Genomic DNA, 21,993 nt, shown 5'->3' on the forward strand with positions numbered 1-21,993 from the left:
AATGAGTAGGCCTATTTTAACCACACTGTATGCTTCGTAGTTGCTCTGCGTGTGTGAAACAATGGCATGCATATGAAAAGGGCTGAAGTATGGAGTATGGAATTATGTATTGCAATACTCACACATTTGTCTGGCTTATCATTTAATTAACCATGACACTTTAATTTGTCTCAAACAGAATGAGATAATAATGAGATCAAGAACCATCATCAATTGATTCGGTTTCATAGGTTGTGGTGGACTTTAATTAGCAGCTGATACGGGACATGGGTCAGTATCTCTTGCATGGTTTGGGTGGAGCACATGTGGCGGGGGCCTGGTCAGTCAGATAAAGACGGAGGTAGAACATTCTGGGTGGTTTGGTTTCCCTCCAAATCATTATCTGCACGCAAAATGTGTTGTTTTCTCCTGCCAATTGTCATAAAGATAAAACCAGACGTTGCTTCAAGTCTGAAGACACTTTTTTCAGTTGGTCTCCTCAAATAATACTAAAAGAACCTAACCAAACACAAGAACCCTTTATATTTTTACATGAATTATGTTAATGATCATAATTTAGACTAGTGTAAAAAATGAATGTAATTTCACCGTAATAACTTATAATTTGATTGTTATAGTGTATGTTATGTGTCTGCTCTGCTTCATCTGAAACGGTAACTTTATTTTATATATTTTATATTCATGATGATTCCAGAATCACGTAGGCCCATGGCTACTTCACTGTGTTCTATGCCGCATGCGTTCATTGACCTGGTGAGTTTGAATACATGTGAAAAATACAAGTGACATCATGTAACCACCACTCCTTAATTTGATAGCCGACTAAGTTAACTAGGGCTGTTATAGGAAGGCATATTGTGGCGTGTAGGCATAAATATCTGCCCTACACTGCCATCTAGGGGACCAAGAGGTCAGTGCAGGGCAGGGGAAAGGCATGAAACAACTTAACTTAAAGAAAGCTTTTGTTAAAACAAATGATACAACCTTTTATTGGCACTGTCTAATAAATGCATATAAAAAAAACTCGTCATCTCAGTTCTGTCTATAAATGTATTTATTTTATACACAATGAGCATAACATGTTTTACAGAGCTTTTGCATTTATGTCATTTTACCAGGTTTCAGGCCTATGTCATGATATGTTAAAGCTTTCCCAAATCCATCAAATCAGAATGCATGAGATGATTTAACATTTATTCAAGGGAAACACACAACGCTATAATTGAATACGGTTATTTAGACCAACACAAGTTGAAATCCCATGCGGAACTACTTTCACAGTGAACAGTCAGTAAATGTGTATTTTAGATATAAAGTTAGTACATTTATTCTGGTTACAGTCACTGGCTTTGATGGACCAAACGTGGACTCCTTCTGACGTTGAATTGAGTATTAAGGCATAGGTTAAAAAATGTCTGCTCAGTCTATTTCATTAGGTCTACCAATTAAGAAGCTGCCGCCACTCCGAAAACAATTTCAAGGACTTCCGCGCCCATATCAGGTCATGATCTCTCGCTACAGCTACGTTAACGGTACAGCAGGGTTATCGGAGAATGACAGCAGAACCGATGGGGTGGGGCCGGAGGCGGGTAAATACTAACACGTCATTATAACACAAACATGTGTTGAAGGCTAAATAGACAGTGGTTTGGCACGCAGTGCTACTCGAAATCCCTTCCCCCTCATGAGCAGGGCATTAACCCTTGTCATGTGTTACACACTCAAAAAACGTATAAAATATGAAGCAATAGGCTTACTACACAACTCATGTTTCTGTTGGCTGAAATGGTCCAATTCACTGCAACACGGTTTTTGCTACTGAAATGTAATATTTCAAATGTTTCAGTTTGGTACAAAACAAAACCAAAAAAAATACTGTGTTTTTATCTTCGATGATCTCGACGGTTTGACCTGGGATGACGGTGTCATATAAATACATTCGTAGACCACTTCCAACGCAAAGATAGAAATGTTATTCATGTAAATACTGTAGGTTACAGCATGACAGGCCTTTATCACTGAGCTGTAGTAGTGAGGGCACCAGGAACCAGGTGTATCTCATTATGTTAACGATGTGTCTGTAGACATTCCCGATCCCATAATGACCGTCATGAGATACACCTGTGGTAGTCTACTGTTACCCCTTTTAGGTAGCACTGCTGCTACTCCAGGGTGGTCTAGACGTCACTCCCAAATCATCACCTGAAGCTTCAGCCTACAGACAGAAGCAATGAACTCGAAATAGACTGTACCATGAGTTCCTGTTGACTTTACATGTATTCCAAAAAGAGAAAATAACCCAAAGAAAAATAACTGAATATGGAACCATGTGTACGAGTAATGCATGAGATAATTATCTCAGAATACTAAGAAACGTTAACTTTTCATGGCAAAAAACAATCAGCTGTTATTGTGATTAAACGAGATACCTCCAAGTCCCAAGAGAAGGTCTCATTTACTTAAGGGCTCTATTTCATAGAACCAAACATATACCATGACTTTAGCTTAATGCAGTTTTATTTTGGTTTATGTTTGAGACATGGGGTATCGACCCCCTATCGAAATGACCTTTGAATTTGAACCAGAATTTGTTTTTTGCCATGAAAACCCTTCCCAGAATTCTGACACGATAAACTCATTAAATCTTGAGTTAATGCATTACGCTTCTGTACATATGAAAGGATATATATCTTATAAAATAATAACTGTAACTTTCTTTACAATCAATTCTATAACGTTTCTAAAAAAAAATACAACCATCTGCTCTCCAAGAACAGTGGAAAATATACTAGATGCAATAAAGTCAGAGATTCAAGCTGGTGTTAAAATGCAATTCGACAAAAAGAAAATCATAAGAAGACAGAACTCAATAGTGTAACAACACTGGGGGTCACGGGGGTGATGGTTAGTTTGGGCAATTTAAAGCTCCGTTTTGGTATGCATATGTACTCTAGAAGTTGAGGTAATACCACGAGGTGGGAGGAAACCTGAAAAGTCTGCTCTAGATTTCCTGATTAAGGCTAATTTGTGTAACGGTGTATGGCTTCAACATGGCGCACGGACCGGCGTCCATCTGCGTGGACAAAGCAAGTGGAAAGAGGGGGGCCTAGCAGTGAGCTTACGTTAGTACAAAGTAGTACAAAGATTCACTTTGGATGCAAGACATCAAAAGCACAACGAAGACGAGGAAGGAAATCCATCTGGCCTGGGCACTTGAGTGATTGGACAGCACATCGGATTAGGGACGTGCTAACGCTACAATATACTTCGGACGGGACAATCCTAACAGCTCACACACCCATTGTTCCCACCCCCCCCATGTTAAGATGATTCCAGCATAGAGGATGCCGAGACTGTTCTGCTTTGTGCGGTTTATCTGACACTGTGTTCTTAAGTATCAGTGCCCAATAAACGTAGTGCTTGGTTAGTGTTTCCACCACCAAGTCACATCGAGAAATGTAGTGCCACACTAAAGGGGCTGACTATGGTTCCACGTCGACGTAACGCAAGGGCCACGCAGACGCTTCGACGCAGTCGTGAACTCGGTTTGGTTCTGCGTCGGGCTTTAGCGAGCGGACCAATCACAGCCCTTGCTGCTGCGTCGCCTCGACGCAAGGTAAACATTTTTTGGAGGCTCACGTCAGGCCCGTTGCGGTGGACGAAAGGAGGGTCCGCAAGGACGTAAGGGGTCCGTAAACCCCCTTTGCGTTGCGTCAACTTCGAATCATAATCAGCCCTTAAGTGGGCTTTTGGCATTCATCCATCAACGTTTTGTCAAAGACTAGGGATCGGTTCCTCGTGGGAATTACACTCGACTTTAGGGGGGAGTTTACGCCTCACTCCCCGCTACATTGTACTCGATACGGCCGCTGTAAGCCATGATCACATCGATGGATGGGCACCGTGGTTACCGTGATCAGGTACCAACGGACGCTCCTTGGTGGGGTAGGAGAGACACATGCCGTGCCCGTTCCGGGGAGAGTGACAAATGTCCTCGGGGCTTGGTGTGTGCCGTTTAAATCATCATCATTTAAAAAACGCAAAGCAATCCAGCAAAAAGCACGAGCGCGTTCTAGTCCATTAGAGAGAAGCCACCATGGGTTTGTTTTCCCTGTTTCGAAATAAAACACAAACATGTGACATCTAGATATAAAATCTTCTTGCTAGGTGTTGTTGATGGTCAAAGGCAGTCAATTCATAGAGAGAGAGAGAGAAAGAGAGAGAGAGAGAGTGTATAATACAGAAGTTTTGGAGATAGAGGTAACATAGGAGTAGTAGTGTGTAGGATCGCCATGCATGAGGCAGACAGTATTGTAACAGGCTCCAGAGATCCTGGCTCCTCAAATGGCAGACTGGCTCTGATGGCCGGTGAGCTGCTGCAGGAAAGGCATCTGTGGGTAGAGGAGGAGCAGAAATAGCCTGGATTAGATTTAGATGGGACTTTTATAGGATCATCGTAGTCACGGCGCTCAGAGACCCTCTCGCACACTCAAGACTACCGCTGAAGCATTCTGTGTGCTCTCTTTCGGGTTGCCCTCTGGGCCGTCAATACCACGGGCTTCGGGACAACTGTCGTAAAGATTTGGCCTGTTGAGACTTGAGACTGCAATGGTGATTAAGGGCTATACGAATAAAATTGAATTGAATTGAATTTAACTCCTCTTTGAGAATATATGGGGTGTAATGTCGCTAACAATTTTTTTCGGAATGGCGTTAAAAGTAAATTAATTACTTGAGTAAGAAAGAATACATGACATGAATGAATGTTCAGTGTATGGAGGACCAGGCTAGCTCAACTTGGTGAGAGCATGTTGTTATAAACCACAGGGTCAGGGGTTTGCATCCCGCCGTGGGTAGGCATGGGCTCACAGTATTTTAAGGCGCTTGGGACAAACGTGTCAGACGAACGAAAAACACTTCCTTTGTAACTCAAAACGACAAGGTAGTTCCTTCAACCTTAGGAACTATCTAATCTCCAGAAAAAACGTTGAGCATGAATCCACATTTTAAATGGCGACGGCGAGTTTAACGATGAAGTCACCGCTGGATACAAAGACACTTGTCAGGTGCCAGCAGGTATATAAAGGGGTACATCAGCGGCGTTTACTTCGTCATGTCATGTGACAGCAGGTATATAAAGGGGTACATCAGCGGCGTTTCCTTCATCATGTCATGTGACAGCAGGTATATAAAGGGTTACGTCGGCGGCGTTACCTTCATCATGTCCACCCCGGTAAGGGCGTTGACGGTCACGGGGAGCTCGGCCAGCAGCCTCGTCACCTCGCCGTTCATGCGGCTGTTGTCTCCGCTCATGATGATGATCTCGTTGGTCCTCGCCAGCGGCGCCGCCACCTTGGCCGCGATCTGAGGAAGAAGAAAACGAAAAACGATTATCATAAGAAAATACAATTCTATGATCCGATTAGCCCACATTATTAAACAAGGCTCTTCACCCACAAATCCATGTCTGTATATTGTAAACGTATTTACGATCGCACACAGTAACACACAACAGCAAAAAAAGGTAAGCCACAGGTGACTTCAAAACCAAATGCTGGCTAAGTATAAATTACAACAAACACAACCCTAAGTGTAAATTCTAACAAAAACAACATCCGCCTGGCATACCGATGCGACGCAAAGCCCCGATCAAACACAACGTCCCTAAGCTACAGTCACACGGTCTCTGCTGCTGCATGAGCGCTGTAGAAGAAGCAGGTGAACCTCCCTGGTTCACTTCTTACTTAACATTTATGAATGGTGGTCTCTTAAAAGGTGACATGTTATACCACCATGGGTGAGTGTGATTGGCCGACACAAGCCGTTTTGAAAACCGGCCTCTTCTGACATCACAAGTGGGCGTGTCCAACTAGATTGTATGACGGATAGATAAGCGACGTTTGCAACAGTCCACTGGGTAGGCTGGTAGACTGATCTATCCAGCACGCATCTAGGTGGACACGCCCACATGTGACGTCAGAAGAAGCCGGTTTTCAAAACGGCTTGTGACGGCCAATCACACTCACACCTGGTGGTATAACATGTCACCTTTTACTCCACCCGATTTTGCTACCCAGGCCTCCGTGAGTTTGTAGCCCCACAGCTAGCCCCACAGTATGCCCCGTTTGGGGGGGGGGCTCCGTACCTTGGGCAGGGCCTCCAGCACCAGCGCCGTCTGGGCCGCCTCGCCGTACTGCAGGTACGCCGCCGCCTTCAGCCTCATCTTCTCGGCCTCCGCCTTGCCCACCGCCTCGATGGAGCCCGCCTCCGCCTCTCCTATCAGCCGGATCTTCTCCGCCTCCGCCTGGGACGTCAGCACCTTCTTCATCCTGGCAGAGGGGGGGGGGGGGGGGGGGAATCGGAGGAGGAGCACATTGTGATGCACAGACAGATAAACACTCGATAGCACCACCGTGTAGCATCTGCCGGGGATAAGTAGTGGGCAGGTCGGGTGAGAGGTTTTGGACCACCTAGCCAAACGGTACCCAGGCTTCCATTCCTCCCCCCCATGCATCCTGAGCAAGAAGCCTACCCCCCCCCCCCCCCCCCCCCCCTTAAAGTCATGTATCAAAAGCAACAAAACAGTAAAGTACAGATACTCTATGGATAGTGTGTGTGGGTGATGGCTGGATTGAGCAACCCCCCCTGGCCCGAGAGACACTCGTTGGACAAAGCCACATCCAGTGAACCCAGTCCCATGACGTCCAATCGGGATTCACCGTACGTCGCCTCCGCCGAGGCCCGGTAGGAACGGGGGACTCACTTCTGTCCCTCGGCCAGCTGCTCGATCTTGTAGGCCTCGGCCTCGGCGGGCCTCTTGACGGTGGCGATGAGCTCCTTGTCCATGCGCACGATCTCCTTCTCCTCGATGGTGATCTGCTTCTTCCTCTGCACCACCTCGATCTCGATCTCCTCCAGCCGGATCTTCTGCTGCTCCTTGGCCGCCTGCAGCACGTAGGCCAGCTCGGCCTCTGCTTTCTGCAGGGGGGGGGGGGGGGCGGAGACGGGTGAGGTCGAACAGTAACCGACGACGCGATGTAATGGAATGCAACATGCAAACCTTCAAAGGCTGCGATAATAATATTAAAACAAAATCTATTTTGTGTTTCTTTTTTTTTTTTTTTTTGCTATTACTGTTCCTGACTGGAGATCAGTAGGATTTGTATTTATTTTTCTTTTACAATTCAATAGTTAAATAAAGATGTTATAATATCAATTCATGCATACATCTATCTCAACATATAGGCCTGGCCTAAAGGAAAGAGCAGTTTATATGTTGACAACTTCCAATGTTGTGTTGGTCATACTATAGAAGGATTATTGCTTGTTTATTGAATAAAACAGAACATTCAAATATATATATATAATTGCACACTAAATCGCAATCGCAATATTGGACGAAGTAATCCCAATTTGATTATTTCCCCAAATCGTTCAGCCCTAGGGGTCTTGAACGTGGGGCGGACTCACAGGGAGAAGGGGAATAATTCTCCATGTCCGTAGCCTGTTTGAAGGCCTCTCTGAGCATGACCAAATAATGGCTGTTTGCTGCATTCCCTGTCTAAGTAAATAAAGTGGGATAAGTTGGATGCATCAATCTCTAAACCCTACCCTACCCCCTAACAAATACAAGCATACACATATGAATAGAGGGCATCGCGTGACATGGTGATAATCTTACCTTTGTGTTGACCTCTTGGTTAAAAGAAGCCTTCTGCATTTCCAGTTCTCGTTTGGAGTCGGCCATCTTTGTGTCAGCCAGGAACTTGATATCCATCATCTCCCTCTTGCAGTCTGCTTCCTGTTGTAAACGATGAACCACAGTAAGATGGTGTAGGAAGCTCACTCACTATACCCTAGAGGTTTATCAAGCCAGATTGAGCGGTATTGATTGAACGACTTGGGAGCGTTTGCTTGAGTAAAGACTACAAATCCCATGGGAGCATTAGCATGTTGAGTGGTTTTCGTTTTTTTTAGCATCTTGCTATAAGTTACAGCTGCTCTCTGTGCTAACGTTAGCTCTCTGTGCTAACGTTAGCTCTCTGGGCTAACGTTAGCTCTCTGTGCTAACCTCATCTCTCTGTGCTAACCTCAGCTCTCTGTTCTAATGTTAGCTCTCTGTGCTAACTTCAGCTCTCTGTGCTAACTTCAGCTCTCTGTGCTAACTTCAGCTCTCTGTGCTAACGTTAGCTCCCTGCGCTAATGTTAGCTCTCTGTGCTAACAGACAGATGTGGGTCCTACCTTGATGCCAGCGTCTCTCTCGGCCTCGGCCACCCCGATGTCGGCGTCCCTCTGCACCGCCGCCGTCTGGGTCTTCCCCAGGGAGCTCAGGTACTCCACCTTATCGTACACGTCCTGTCGGGGGGGGGGGGGGGGGGGGGACACACTCCAGTCAGCCACAGTGGTTGCAGAACAATCGCCGGCCTTCACATTCAACACGTATACGGTATCGGGCCCGGGCGCTAACGTGGCTAAAACTAAGCCCCCTGGAGGGTTCTGGATTGTTCTGGAAGGGTTCTGGGGGGTTCTAGAGGGTTCTGGGGGGTTCTGGAGGGTTCAGGGGGGTTCTCGGGGGGTTCTGGAGGGTTCTGGGGGGTTTTGGGGGGTTCTGGAGGGTTCTGGAGGGTTCTGGGGGGTTCTGGAGGGTTCTGGAGGGTTATGGGGGGTTCTGAAGGGTTCTGGGGGGTTCTGGAGGGTTCTGGAGGGGTTCGGGGGGGTTTGGAGGGTTCTGGAGGGTTCTGGGGGGTTCTGGAGGGTTCTGGGGGGTTCTGGGGGGTTCTGGTGGGTTATGGGGGGTTCTGGGGGGTTCTGGAGGGTTCTGGGGGGTTCTGGAGGGTTCTGGGGGCGCGGCATACCTTGATGGTGAAGCTGAGGATCTCGATGCCCATGCGGCCCACGTCGGGGGAGGCCACCTCACGCACCAGCGTGGCGAAGCGGTCTCGGTCCTGGTAGATCTGCTCCACGGTCAGGGTACCTGGAAGCACGGGGAGGGGGGGGGGTTGAGTCCTCCTCTGGGGTCATGGGGCCAGTTTAGACCCAGCCACTCCCTGGACCCGGACCTACTCCGTTCTCTGCTGGGTTCATTGAGCTGGCCTTTGGTTTGAGCAACAGACCCTGACCTGGGGTCTTCAGGTTATGGGCTTTATAGACCCTCAGACAGTCTACGTCAGGGGTCACCAACCTTTGGGAACCTGAGAGCTACTTCATGGGTACCGAGTCATACGAAGGGCACCTGGTTTGATACACTCTTCTGAAATAACAAATTTGCTCAGTTTGCCTTTAGTTATAGATTATTATTATTAATGATTAATGATACTCATCTACGTGAAGACACTGATCATGTTAATGATTTCTCACAATAATTATCAACAATCACTTAAAAAAGGTGGGAAATGAATGAGCTGTGCTATTTTCAGAACAGGCCTCATATGGTCCCCGCGCGCGCCCTGGTGCCCGCGGGCACCGTGTTGGTGACCCCTGGTCTACGTCATCAAGAAGATGCATTTTCGCCACAGCAGTGGTGTTGTGCACCGGTCATTCTCTGCTTCTGGTTGTTGTTATAATAAATGGCAGCTTAAGGCTCACCCATCATATTGATTGTTTGTTGTTGTTATCATTGTTGTCTTTTGCTATAATTCATGGCAACCTTAGTGTCCCCTATCATATAGTTTTTTTGTCGTTGTTGTCATTGTTGTTGTTGTTATAATAAATGGCAGCGTCACCTATCATATTGTTTGTTTGTTTTTATCGTTGTTGTTGTTGTTATAATAAATATCAGCTTTAGCATGACCTATCATATTGTTTGTTGTTGTTGTAATCGCTGTTGCTATAATAAATAGCAGCGTCTAATATCATATTGTTTGTTTGTTTTTTGTTGTTGTTGTTATTGTTGTTGTCGCTGCGGTCCTCTCACCGAGGATGGAGCGCAGGTGACCCTCCAGGGTCTGCAGGATGACACTCTTGATCTCCGCCACCGTCTTCCCCAGGAACTGTTCGCAGGCGTAGCCCAGCAGCTCGGTATCGGTCATCACCTTCACCTGGGGCACACAGCAGACAGCGGCGGTCAGCGGGCGGCAGACACGCACGCACACACACACACACACACACACACACACACACACACACACAGAGACACACACACACAGGGCATACGCACAGAATAATACAACCATGCACATTCACAAATTAAAACATGTTGCATGCGTACGTTTGCTAGCATACGTTAGCTATGATATATACATATACTGTATGCATATGTAAGTATACGTATACATGTGTGTGTGTGTAAGCATAGCGGTATGCATGTCTCACATATTGGAAGGCTTGCAGGTGATATCTGTAAATGAGTCCCATGATTATTTGTATCTGTGCGTACCAAGTTGTAGCGAGCTTAGAAATTGACCCATTTTACATGTGTCTTAAGCCCGTTCATACAATGATGTTATTGGACTTAAACAATTCAAGATACGACTGACACTGTATACTGTTGATGTGGTAACACTGTTGTGGTAATACTGTAATACTGTTGTGGTAAAGGAGGAAACAGGGAGAAGAACAAATGTTTAAATATGGAATGGATCTGCTGAATGGTCACATCACAAAGACCTGCTGTTCAACAGAAATCAAACACCAGCATTAAAATGAAGAAAAACACAAACGTTCGATGAGGGAAAGGTCACACTAGGGGAGATGCCTCAACATCTATCTTGAAAGTGATCATAAACAATATGGCGGGAGGAAGGAGAGGCTGCTGGTTTCTGTCCTTCACAGCGAGCTGAAAAATAGGGGAGGGGGGGGGGGCATTTGGGAGGAGAGGCAGGAGGGGGGGGGGGGGGTGAAGGCAGACGTGCACTCTGACCAGGAGACCACACACGAAAACAAACACACACACACACACACACACACACACACACAAAGGGCAAAAGGAATGAGGATGAAGAGGTCATTTCAACAGTGTTCAATGACTTGGGGGGGGGGGAGGGTTTGGGGCCAGAGCCAACCACCACACACTGGGCAGACGTCGAGGGGGCGAGGGTTGGGCCCTGCATGAATCGGTCCCTCTTATGCCCTCTTCCACCCCCTCACCTTAGGCCCGCCCCCTGGCCCTACTTAGCCCCGCCCCTTCCTCCCTCTTTCCCGCCACTTCCTTTCCACCTCCATGGACCTCTGTGTGTGGCCAAAGGTTCGATGCTCTGCTTTTACAACTTTAAAAAGCCAGTAGGCTTTCAATTGTGCGTTACCAGTTCACCCAATGTAAGAAAGCAACTACCGCGATCTAACGTAATAAAGGGTGCATTTCATTACGCTTTTGAATCTAAGGGTTGAAACTACCTTTCACTGTTTGCTTTAAATAAAATGGATTGGGGGGGGGGCTTGGGTCTTTAAGCCCCCTGATTTCAGGAGGACAAAACACCCGTTATCGTGGTAACAATCTACAATGGCATTGGCTTAGATGGGACCAATCATAGTGTGGAGGGGTAATTGGTCCTAGCGCCTGATTGGGCGTTAGAGGGAGAAGTGTGGACATTGAGGCCAGACCCTCACAGTGGATTCATTGTGAGAGGGGGGGGGGGGCACAGAAGAGAGGGTCACTGGAATGGGAACAGGCAACCAAAACAAAACAGCATGTAAAAACATTCTTATGACAGACGGCAAGACGGCCGCATCACAGACAAACACATACAGACACAAGCCCTGAAAACGATCCAACATTTCCGTTTATAAAGTAACCCCGTGAAGACTTTTATTGTGGTGACGGATAAACGGGCAGCCAAACAAACCACCTCACAAACAACAAATACATTCAAGAATAATAACTAATAATAACACAACGAATAAATAAATCAAATTAAAAAAGTACAATCAATACAACTTAAAGAAAATATGTATGATGATGTAGACAGTTTTGAAGACCATGTTATGGAAATTATACATGTGTGTGTCTGAGTGTCTATTTTTTGTCTGCAGTTGAAAAGTGATCAAGAACCCCAGAAAGCCGTTATAAAGCAGGGCTGAAGTCTTGCTCTGAGACCAGAAGCAGGGTCAACCCTTCAGGGCAGTTTGGCACTGGGCCCTGCACTTAACACTGATGGCGGTGGTCTCTCTACCGACCACGCCAGTAAAAACCATCAGAGGAACACATACACAACTTCGGGTGCAAATGAAACCCAACGTAATGCTGCATCAAATGACTTAAAAGCACCCCAAAGATGTCTTGAGTGTGTGTGAAAATGAGGCCAGTAAAAAAAAATGCAAACGGGAGCCTAAAAAGACTCCCCATCCAACGAAAGCCATGAATAAAAAAGAAAAAGAATAAAAAACAGCAACTGGTTCAGCCACGTGGGGTGAATGCAAGCGGGAATGTGCGGTAGGCATGTAACGGTGGGGAGGGCAGGGGGAGGGATGGAGGGAGGGAGTGGAGTCTGGCCTGGAGAGTGGAGAGAGGCATTCCCAGAGAGCGTGGTTTTGGATTTACCTGTGCCACCCCAGTGACTGTTATAGCTACACCCTCGGCTGTCTCTACATCCTCACACTTGGGCTGCAGGGTCATAATCTCAAGGGTTATCCTGTGAAGAGTGTGGAAAACAAAAATAAAAATAAAAATTGGCAATGTTCAGAGGGGAAGGGGAAGCAAAGGAAAGAGAGAGAGAGAGAGAGTGAGGGAGAGAGGAGGCAACGCGGACACAAGAGGATCAACAAAAAAAAAGTAAACGCCAGCCCCTGGAAAGACACTGGTTCCCTTGGCAACGGAGATGGATGAACCACCGGGACACACAATTTGTAACATTGCATTTTTTTTAGATAATGAAATTTGTATTATATTTATTTTTCATTTTAGACAACTCTTTTAAATCTGATTTAATTGATGCCCAGTCACCATTTGAACTCGGTTGCCAAGAGAAGCTAGTTGAGCGTTAAAGTGAGGTGAAACCCAGGTTAAAGACAGCCGTCTCTCTCCCCCTCTCTCTCTCTCTCTCTCTCTCTCTCTCTCTCTCTCTCTCTCTCTCTCTCTCTCTCTCTCCCTCTCTCTCTCTCTCTCCCTCTCTCTCTCTCTCTCTCTCTCTCTCTCTCTCTCTCTCTCTCTCCGCTGCGGTGAAATAAGGAAGATGAAGGAGGGACAGGAAGGGGGAAGGAAAAAAAAAACAACAACACACGAACATTAGTTTTGTTAGTCCGACCAAAGTTCCCCTGTGGCTCCCTGAGTGTTTCAACACAGCAACACTAGCCTGCCCGGACCCCCCTCTGTGGTGGTGGTGGTGGTGCTGGTTTTGGGGGTTGGGGGGTGAGGGGGGTTGTTTTTATGGTTTCCTGTGACTTATTGCGATGAATTACCTGAGCCACCCCTGTCACATCCAATGGAACCCCCTCCGAAGTTTCGATATTCTCACAGCGACAGAGGATGGTCATAACCTCCAGTGACATTCTACGCAGGCGGGCGGGCGGGCAGGCGCGGGGGAGGGGGGGGGGGGGGGGGGGGCGAAGGGGGAGGCGGGTAGCAGAAGGCACAAAAAAGTAAATTGGAAAAACAACTGGTTAGGCAAGTCAGTAACCAAGGTTACATATCAAGAGGACGGAGGGAGAGGAGGAAGGGGCTAGGGGGGGGGGGGTGAAGAGAGAGAAAGAGAGAGAGAGAGAGAGAGAGAGAGAGAGAGAGAGAGAGAGAGAGAGAGAGAGAGAGAGAGAGAGAGAGAGGGGGAGAGAGAGAGAGAGAGAGAGAGAGAGAGAGAGAGAGAGAGAGAGAGAGAGAGAGAGAGAGAGAGAGAGAGGGAGAGAGAGAGAGAGAGAGAGAGCGAGAGAAACTCGTTGACCTGTTGTGTTCTCTTGCTGGCACCGTGCGTGCTCTGCCGACGCTGGGCTAGATCTTCATCTACCGCTGAAGGGCACCTTTGTATCCGCCAAGCTAAAGCTGAATCCGAGCTAGCCTGCTATTGCCTGTGTGAGGGCTAACGGTGGATCAAAGTGGATAAGGGGGTAACTGGATATAGATATGTGTTTATTTATACGTAGTGAGTGGCAGATGGTTAGTACGTTCCTGTCCTGGCTCGATTCGCAACTTCGTAGATAAAACTGAAAACAACATGAAGACAAAGCCTAAAACAATGATTTGCCCTTTTATTGTTGACAGCTTTATCATCTAAGGATGATGCAATCACTTGTTTGTTTGTTTACGTGGAAAATGGCAGGTAGGAGGATCCACCAGCCAGGGAAACTGGCACCGATATTACATCTGCAGGCTTTTAGTCTCTCTCTCACACACACACACACACACACACACAAAACACACACACACACACACACACACACACACACACACACACACACACACACACACACACACACACACACACACACACACACATACAGTCTCCCTGGGGAAATTGGATCAATGACTCACCAAAACCCATCAATGAATGATGGGTTGGACATTAACATGATTACTGCTTCCAAAGCGGGGAGAGACAGTGTTGTTAGGCTCCACAGCCCCCAGGCCTAATGAGCACACACAAGGCTTTTATCTCCAGTGGCTAAGACCCTAGTCTCCAGAGCACATCAACCGACACGCTAATGCCGAGCTTTGTATATTGTTGTAGTCTTTTGACGGGGGGGTGGGGGGTTATTGTGAGTGATTCAAATCAAGCAGGGAAAATCCTAGACGAAGGGAATCACTCGGGTGTAGGCCTTATCGGCTAACGCTACTGCTAAATGCTAGCTAGGAGACAAGGCCCTCCAGCAGTTGGTAACTCTATCTCTGAGAGGAATACTACCACGGTGCCTCCTAGCAACTAGACAATGACTAGCGCCTTCGGGAAATAAGTGACGGCAGTAACAGGAGCACAGAGAAAGGGGTTAGGTCGGGAAGTGTGCGGTCAACAAAGCAAAGCTGGTTAGCGAGGAGAGAGGAACCAGACACAAGGGCCACAAGAGAAAACGGCACAACAAATAGGGTGACGCTTAACTCTGAGGGTACTTTAATCAACCAATAATTAACATGAGTTAAGTGAGGCAGTGATAAGCATGAACGAACATGAACTTCCAGTTAATCAACAGTTAACTAATGTTCTAGACATCATGTATAAATGGTGTTGTTGACTAAGGTAAGAGTGTTCATGTTCCCTCAATTATTAATTGATACATTATTTAATAGGGTTACAGTAAGGGGTAAACACCAACCCACAGACCCTAACCTCAGCCCCTATGCTAATTCTATATAGTAATGCGTATCACTGCATTTACTAATGTTGATTAATTGTTACTAGACCTACAGTTATCGGTTAATTAACCATTAGTTAATGCTTATTACTGTATTGACTAATGTTAACTAATGGTTAACTAATGTACCCTTATTGTAAAGACAGGAGAAGCAATTTATTAGGTGTTATTTTTTTCGACAGAGATTGTAATGAGTATTGTTGGAGATTGTCACACATTTCACAACTTTCTAGTGATGTTGAAACTTATCTAGAAATGATGTAATTATTAACATAACCTCAATCATTAACAATATAGAGTCTACAATACATTTAAACGATAACAAACCGAGATGAATCCCCTGTTTCCTACGTTCAGAGAGAGAGATTCAGCTGTATTCCTCATTTAAACAAGAACACTATAAAAATAACACGTCTAATTCTCAAGCCGGACACTGATACGGGTTAAATGCTAATGTGCTAATAGCTGAGGATATAGGCAGCGAGTATGTTGTATAAATAATTCCGCTCTTTCTAACCTGTCTCACCAGTACTCTGCTGTTGTGTATACAATATTTGGTATGTAAACATTAGTTGTAAACACTGAAAGCAAAAGCAAAGCAGTGCTTAGTCTAGTTAACCACCTTCGACGTACAAGAATCATGCTGCCACTATCCGAGAATATACGCACATATTTCTCTTTTCTAACGTCCGATAGACTGACATGTTAACGTGACGGCAAAACGTGGCATCGTGGCATTATTTATATGAGAGGGGGGCGGGGGGGGGGGGGGGGGGGGGGGGGGTGAGAGGAACAGGGGGGACCTGATGACGCCTTACCTCTGGATGTCCGAGATGAGCCACCAGGCCCAGGACCAGCCCCCCACCACATAGGTCTTGGTGTCGCCGCAGCCACCTGCAGGGGGGGTCAAAGAAGACCGCCTGAGCACCGCACACCTCATCAACGCCACCCCCGACCCCGCCCCTCACAAACACACACCAGTCCAACGGCGCTCGGCAGGATCTCATTGTGTTCCGATGACGTGGTTTCACTCTTGACAGTGAATGTCCAGATCCATTTTGGCAGTGCACAACCTTAACCCTGACCGGGTTAGGGGTTTCGAATCGCAGTGGGCACACCCGTGCTTAATATGCATGCACTTTTGATAATGGCCATCGAGAAATTGGCATAAGCAGTATTATATCCGGATCTGATTTGGTTTGCTCCGCTAAAACAATCCATGTCCTTCTGCCAACGTCTCCACCACAAGAGGGAAGTGGAGCCTGCCTTCTGTCTCCTTTAAGCACGATCAGGAGACATTGTCTGTATTTTTCCTCGGCTCTGTTTCTGACAGCATTTAAATGTCATTTCAAGACAGACCAAAGTGAGAATAAGGCTGAGAATAAGGGCTTTACTCTGGGGAATGATGCTTTGGTGTATACTGTACATCAGCGGTCCCCAACCCCCGGTCCGCGGACCGTTACCGGTCCGTGGGTCATTTGGTACCGGTCCGCAGAGAAAGATTATTTATTTATTTAAATTTTGTTTTTATTTTATTTTATTTTATTCACTTCGCAATACTGTCACTCTTTTACATGCCATAAGTCTATATGCAGTTGTTAGATTGCATATAACATGTTTGCATTTTTGGCAACCTCTGCGCAACATAACCCAACCACCCCCAACCACCCCCCCCCCCCCCCCCCCCCCGGTCCGTGAAACTTTTCGGAGAATCATACCGGTCCTTGATGCTGAAAAGGTTGGGGACCCCTGCTGTACATGACTAGCTGGCTGTTAATAGCCCAGGATTTCCTGTTCAAAATTAAAAGACGAAAAGCTCCATAATTGTTGTCTCTGTAGTGGATTTGTGTTACAGATATCCAACCAGGGTAGATCACCTGTGTCCAGGCCGAAAAAAATAAAAAGTTTGGTTCCTGTTGGTTGTCAGTTGAGGTCATGGGTAGGTAGGGAATTTATTTTATTTTTTTATTTTATTTTTTCCAGCGGCAGCGAATGACAGGTAGGTTGTTTTCAATTAAAAACGAGAAAATTCGCTCATCCTTGTACAGAATGAAGAGGTGCTGTACCAAAACGTAATTATAGTTAGCATCAAAAATATATATATTTTTTTTTATAAAGCTCATAAAATAATTTGGGTCGCACATAAATTGACAGGGTCGGTCGGAAACCAGAACCAAACAAAAAAAAATGTTAGGCCCCATGGCATTTTGGAAGGGATAAGCAATCAACAAACAACAAACACACAAGGATTATATGTGCTCTTTGTTATAATTGGATTCTAAGCAAACGGATATCCTTCATGACTTAATCAAATATGCATCATATCTAGGAAGCTTCAAAGCTAAAGCTTAAGTTAGAGTTGTTATTAAGCTTAATCTTGAAAGGTTTGCTAGAGCCCATGGAAAGCTACAATTCATCTATATACATTCACAAGTAAGATGATTCATCATGATGACTTAGCATTGTTCCAAATTGGTTCATGGTCTTTCGTTCCAAACCATTTGCATGAAAATCATTCCATAAGCCCCATGGCCAATGGCAAAATCTAGCGGCCAAAATTTTGTTTGAATACAATTGTTGAACTTAAAACCATGATTAATTCATTTAATTTCAATTCAGCTTTAACTTCCAAAGTGAATGCCATTGAATCACTGTTATCCTCATGATGCAAAACACATGCAGGCATTTAAAGTAGGTGTGAAGAGGATAAATATAGGACAGGCGTGAGACATCAACTCTCTCATCTTATATAAACGACTAACAAGGAATTCCAGTCTGTTAACAGGAACCATGTTTCCAACGCAGTTCAGCAGCCATTCCCTCAATCAACTGAAACAACCTAATTCCTCATCTTCACTACCGCTTATCCAGTGTCGGGTCGCGGGAGCAGCAGCTCTAGCAGAAAAAAATAAACCTCTTAATTGTGTTTTCAAATATTTGAAAAGCCACAAGCGGTTTCAAATCTGCAAGAAGCCCTGCATTAGCTCTGTCACATAACGTACAAATAAGTTATTTAGGGAAGAGAGACAACAGACATGTCTTTAACAAACAATACCTATCGGTTCACAGATAGATGGGCACCAGAATTGACAGCCTTCCAGCAGATAGTGAAACATGAGCCACAACACTATAGCTTGCCTATGCTGGGAATAATGAGTTAAGCCTTTTGAGAGTTTCTGTGTACGTGTGTGTGTGTGTGTGTGTGTGTGTGTGTGTGTGTGTGTGTGTGTGTGTGTGTGTGTGTGTGTGTGTGTGTGTGTGTGTGTGTGTGTGTGTGTGTGTGTGTGTGTGTGTGTGTGTGTGTGTGTGTGTGTGTGAGACATTCCCAGCTGCCATGCGTGAGGCAATAGACAGGAAAAGGGGGTTGAGGTCTGGTACCGGAATCTGTCCTCTCGTAAAGAGTATTTGAGGTCGGACATCTTGTTGCAGCCTAAATACAGTCACATTTCCCCAAAGGACTTTTTTTTTTTATTACCTATTTATACAATTAGAACTAGCCCAAACGGGTGGTATTTTGGCGTGTCTGAAACGGTGTAATAGCAGTGGTCCACCGACGTCCTAGGATGCGTGTGAGGATCAGGCCAAAATAAGTGATTGCAGCGGGGCCTCCCGTCCCTTCCTAGCCTCAAAGGCATTACTCAAATACCAGGGCCAAGTCTGTAAAGGCGATGGAGATGGCAGAAGATGCCAACGAAATAAAAAGGGTTCCACCAGGATTCAACCCGCTTTTACATGCAACGATATGTACAGCTACGTTAAAACACAACATACTCTCGTTTAAAGACAACATTTAACATCTGTATTTTGTGCTTGGGCTATATAGGCCTAGGGATGCAACAGATTTCAAAGAATGTGTGTAGTTTGCAACGGGGCCGCGGTAGCTTTGGAAGTATATTAAAAAACAATCGAATAAGCGTGCCATCTAGTCGCACAATTCAGAGAGAAATGTGAAAAATCGGAGAGGAGAAGACACCACTGGAACGAGAGGGAGGGAATGAATCCAGGACGGTCTGCTCACTTCGTTTCATTCCAATCCAAATGGTAGTCCAGTAGTGCTTACTTTATTACAGTCATTGGTATTTTCGCAGTAATCGCTACAAATTTAATAAAGTTTGTAGCGTTATAAGCAGATCCTCTCGCAGAGGACCGAGTCGACGCCCGGTGTTGTTATTCCAGTTCCTCCGGAATAGGCGCGTTCTGTGCGGCTATTTTTATATACATGTTTCTGGGAACTCTGAGGCTAGCTAGACAACGCGATTCAACCAAGATTTGACCAGGACATTAATTGAATCCAACGTACCTGAAACGACCAGGGCTTCATTGGGTCCCACGGTGTGGCAGTTTCCCATATTTATTTGTGAATGGGCCGCTTCTGCCTTTGAAAATGACAAATAAGCTAAAAACGACGATTACAGAACGATATGTTTTCGGATAGGATCGCTTGTTGTTGTTTTTTCTTCCTTTCAAAACAGTCCTTGCACCATCCCGCCCCTGCCCCTCCTTTATCAATACAATCCTATTCTTTTCAAAATGGAGTACCTCGTGATGGAGATCCTTTCCCTTGCCCCTCCCCAAGCACCCGGGGGGCGTGGCTAGTGGTATACATCCATACTACTAAACGATGATATAGTCGTAGTATTTTTTTTTTTTTTTTACAATAAGAACGTTAAGTATTTCCCAGTCAATGGGTCTCCTTTAAACAGAATGCTCAACTCTCCATGCTGATTATATCAAACACACCAATGTGATATGCTGCAGTACAATTAGCAATGTATAATGACAAATGTGTTAGGCCTACCACCAGTAACCTCAAAGCAAGACGTTCTGATGGTTGTGAATAAACCGAGGCAATCATATAAATTGTTGAAGCCTTTTTAATACGGATTGTAGGATAGTTGGAACACAGTGCAGAGGTTATTGCAATTTGGTAATTTCCGATTTGGGTTTCTGCAAAAGCCTGGCAGAAACATTTTGGGCATCAGGTTCTCAAGCGCCAAAAAAAGCGCACCGATCTCTTTATCAGTTAGATAAAAAAAATACACATATCGTTATTATTACTGAATAATAAAGTTAAATACAGTATAACTGTAATTAACTATAACTATAACTGTTACTCACATTTATTTCAATACCTATAAACTCTCGCGACCCTTTAATTTGGTAAAGTAAACCATAAAACATGAGCATTAGTCTGCTCGGACACGGACAATACTTGATCAAAATCGCAACGGGGACAATTCCCTGAACAAACCACCAAAAAGGGGGATGGTTATTTCCAGGGTGGCTGTTTTGAGATAGCGATGATTAGTTTTCAAAACACGGACAAACCATTCCGAGGCCTTGCCTCGTGCAAACACTATCGTTTTCTTGCGTTCACCAACGGAGGAGGTTCAGGGTGAGGGAGAGGTGGACGTTGCTCTTCATCATCATTGATTTCCCTCGTATGATTGTGCCAACAGCACCTTCCTGTGGCTCTCAGTGGCCTAACACATGTTTTAGGAGGTTATGAAATGTAAAAATAATCGATTGAATTATGTTTTTTATTATGTTTACACAAAAATATTCAAATCCTCTTAACGATTCATATTCACCATCAAAAGTCAAATTAATTTGCAGATACATAAATGTGATATGTGTTTTTCCAAACAGCTGAACTTTTGAGTTAATATTAGTAATTAATAATAGTATTCATATCTCTAATTATTTAAATTGTATGAATTTAATGAATGGATTATTGTTATATGGTCGGCCAATTTGTGGATTAGGCGTGTCGGCGAAGTGATTAGGCCCTTCCACCTTTGGCCTTCCCTGAATATTATACAACAATTTACAAGTAAATTGTTGCTTTTATAACATCTTTTATAATCTTGCCTCTTCTTCTACATGCGCTGTTGTTAGTGAGCGAGGCTCTGGGCAGCAGATCGCTTCCTGGTGGGGACAATCATTACAGATAGTGAGCCTTTGGGAGCGCATGCAAGTCACAGAAGACACATGGAGGCAGACATGAAGCTGCACGACCCTCACAGGCCAACATGGAGCCGGCAGATAGAGTTCACGCTGGCCGGAATCGGCATGGCGGTTGGTCTGGGCAACGTTTGGCGGTTCCCCTATCTGTGTTACAGGAGCGGAGGCGGTGAGTGGGTCTTCCTTTTTTGTTTGGTGTTTTGTTGGGTGATAACTTGTAATAAATACAAGACATTGTGTATGCGTGTGTGTGTGTGTGTGTGTGTGTGTGTGTGTGTGTGTGTGTGTGTGTGTGTGTGTGTGTGTGTGTGTGTGTGTGTGTGTGTGTGTGTGTGTGTGTGTGTGTGTGTGTGTGTGTGTTTGCCTGTATGTACAGTATGTATAAATGTATGCACCGGTATTTGTATGTACGTATGAATGTATGTATATGTATTCATGTATGTATCTCTTTGCGTATGCCTGTATGTATGCATATGTTTGCATGCATATATGCATGTTTGTGTATGTATGTATGTATGTATGTATGTATGTTTGTACGTACGTACATACGTACGTACGTACGTACGTATGAATGTAGGTATGTGTGAATGTATGTATGAATCTATGTACGTATGTGTATGTATATACGGATGGATTCCCATTGGCTCATTTTCAAGAGACGTTTTAACGACGCAAAATGTGAATTTGCGAAGCAGATAACATATTTACAGATAGCACAACCACGCCACAACACATTTACAGAGGGCCAAGGACTACAAAACAGTCACGTTGACATTCTCTGTCTCACGAGCGGGATTTGAGATTGTAGCATACTATTT

General features: G+C 45.2%; 2 protein-coding genes across 3 annotated transcripts in view; one reads left to right on the forward strand and one right to left on the reverse strand.

The window, feature by feature from the left end:
- Window positions 1-1,036: 1,036 nt before the first annotated feature.
- LOC115547059 (flotillin-2a) lies at window positions 1,037-19,788 on the reverse strand. Of its 2 annotated transcripts, none has more exons than XM_030361012.1 (11): window positions 19,512-19,788; window positions 16,030-16,105; window positions 12,477-12,567; window positions 9,915-10,038; window positions 8,857-8,975; window positions 8,243-8,356; window positions 7,682-7,801; window positions 6,764-6,978; window positions 6,146-6,329; window positions 5,215-5,364; window positions 1,037-4,391 (listed from the first exon to the last, which is right to left on the reverse strand). In XM_030361012.1, the coding sequence occupies exons 1-11, from the start codon at window positions 19,558-19,560 to the stop codon at window positions 4,341-4,343; spliced, it is 1,293 nt and encodes a 430-aa protein (XP_030216872.1). In that variant the 5' UTR covers window positions 19,561-19,788; the 3' UTR covers window positions 1,037-4,340. The 2 variants fall into 2 exon arrangements, with proteins under 2 accessions (XP_030216872.1, XP_030216874.1); XM_030361014.1 differs by lacking the exon at window positions 12,477-12,567 and adding an exon at window positions 13,334-13,424.
- A 1,288-nt stretch (window positions 19,789-21,076) lies between these two features.
- Window positions 21,077-21,993, forward strand: part of si:ch211-283g2.1 (sodium- and chloride-dependent GABA transporter ine) — an 11,477-nt gene continuing 10,560 nt past the window's right edge. Inside the window, exon 1 of the mRNA XM_030361486.1 lies at window positions 21,077-21,344. Within this exon, the coding sequence (XP_030217346.1) occupies window positions 21,203-21,344 (142 nt within the window). The 5' untranslated portion in view covers window positions 21,077-21,202. The remainder of the gene's footprint in view (window positions 21,345-21,993) is intronic.

Source organism: Gadus morhua, chromosome 7 (assembly GCF_902167405.1).
Source record: "Gadus morhua chromosome 7, gadMor3.0, whole genome shotgun sequence".
In the NCBI taxonomy this organism is placed as follows: domain Eukaryota; kingdom Metazoa; phylum Chordata; class Actinopteri; order Gadiformes; family Gadidae; genus Gadus; species Gadus morhua.

Coding starts and splice junctions, on each gene's coding strand:
- LOC115547059 (XM_030361012.1), bottom strand. CDS start 19,560: ATGGGAAACTGCCACACCGTGGGACCCAATGAAGCCCTGGTCGTTTCA. Junction 8,357..8,856: donor TCCTCAGCTTCACCATCAAG/GTATGCCGCGCC, acceptor CCCCCCCGACAG/GACGTGTACGATAAGGTGGA. Junction 4,392..5,214: donor CCGGGGTGGACATGATGAAG/GTAACGCCGCCG, acceptor CTCTACCCACAG/ATGCCTTTCCTGCAGCAGCT.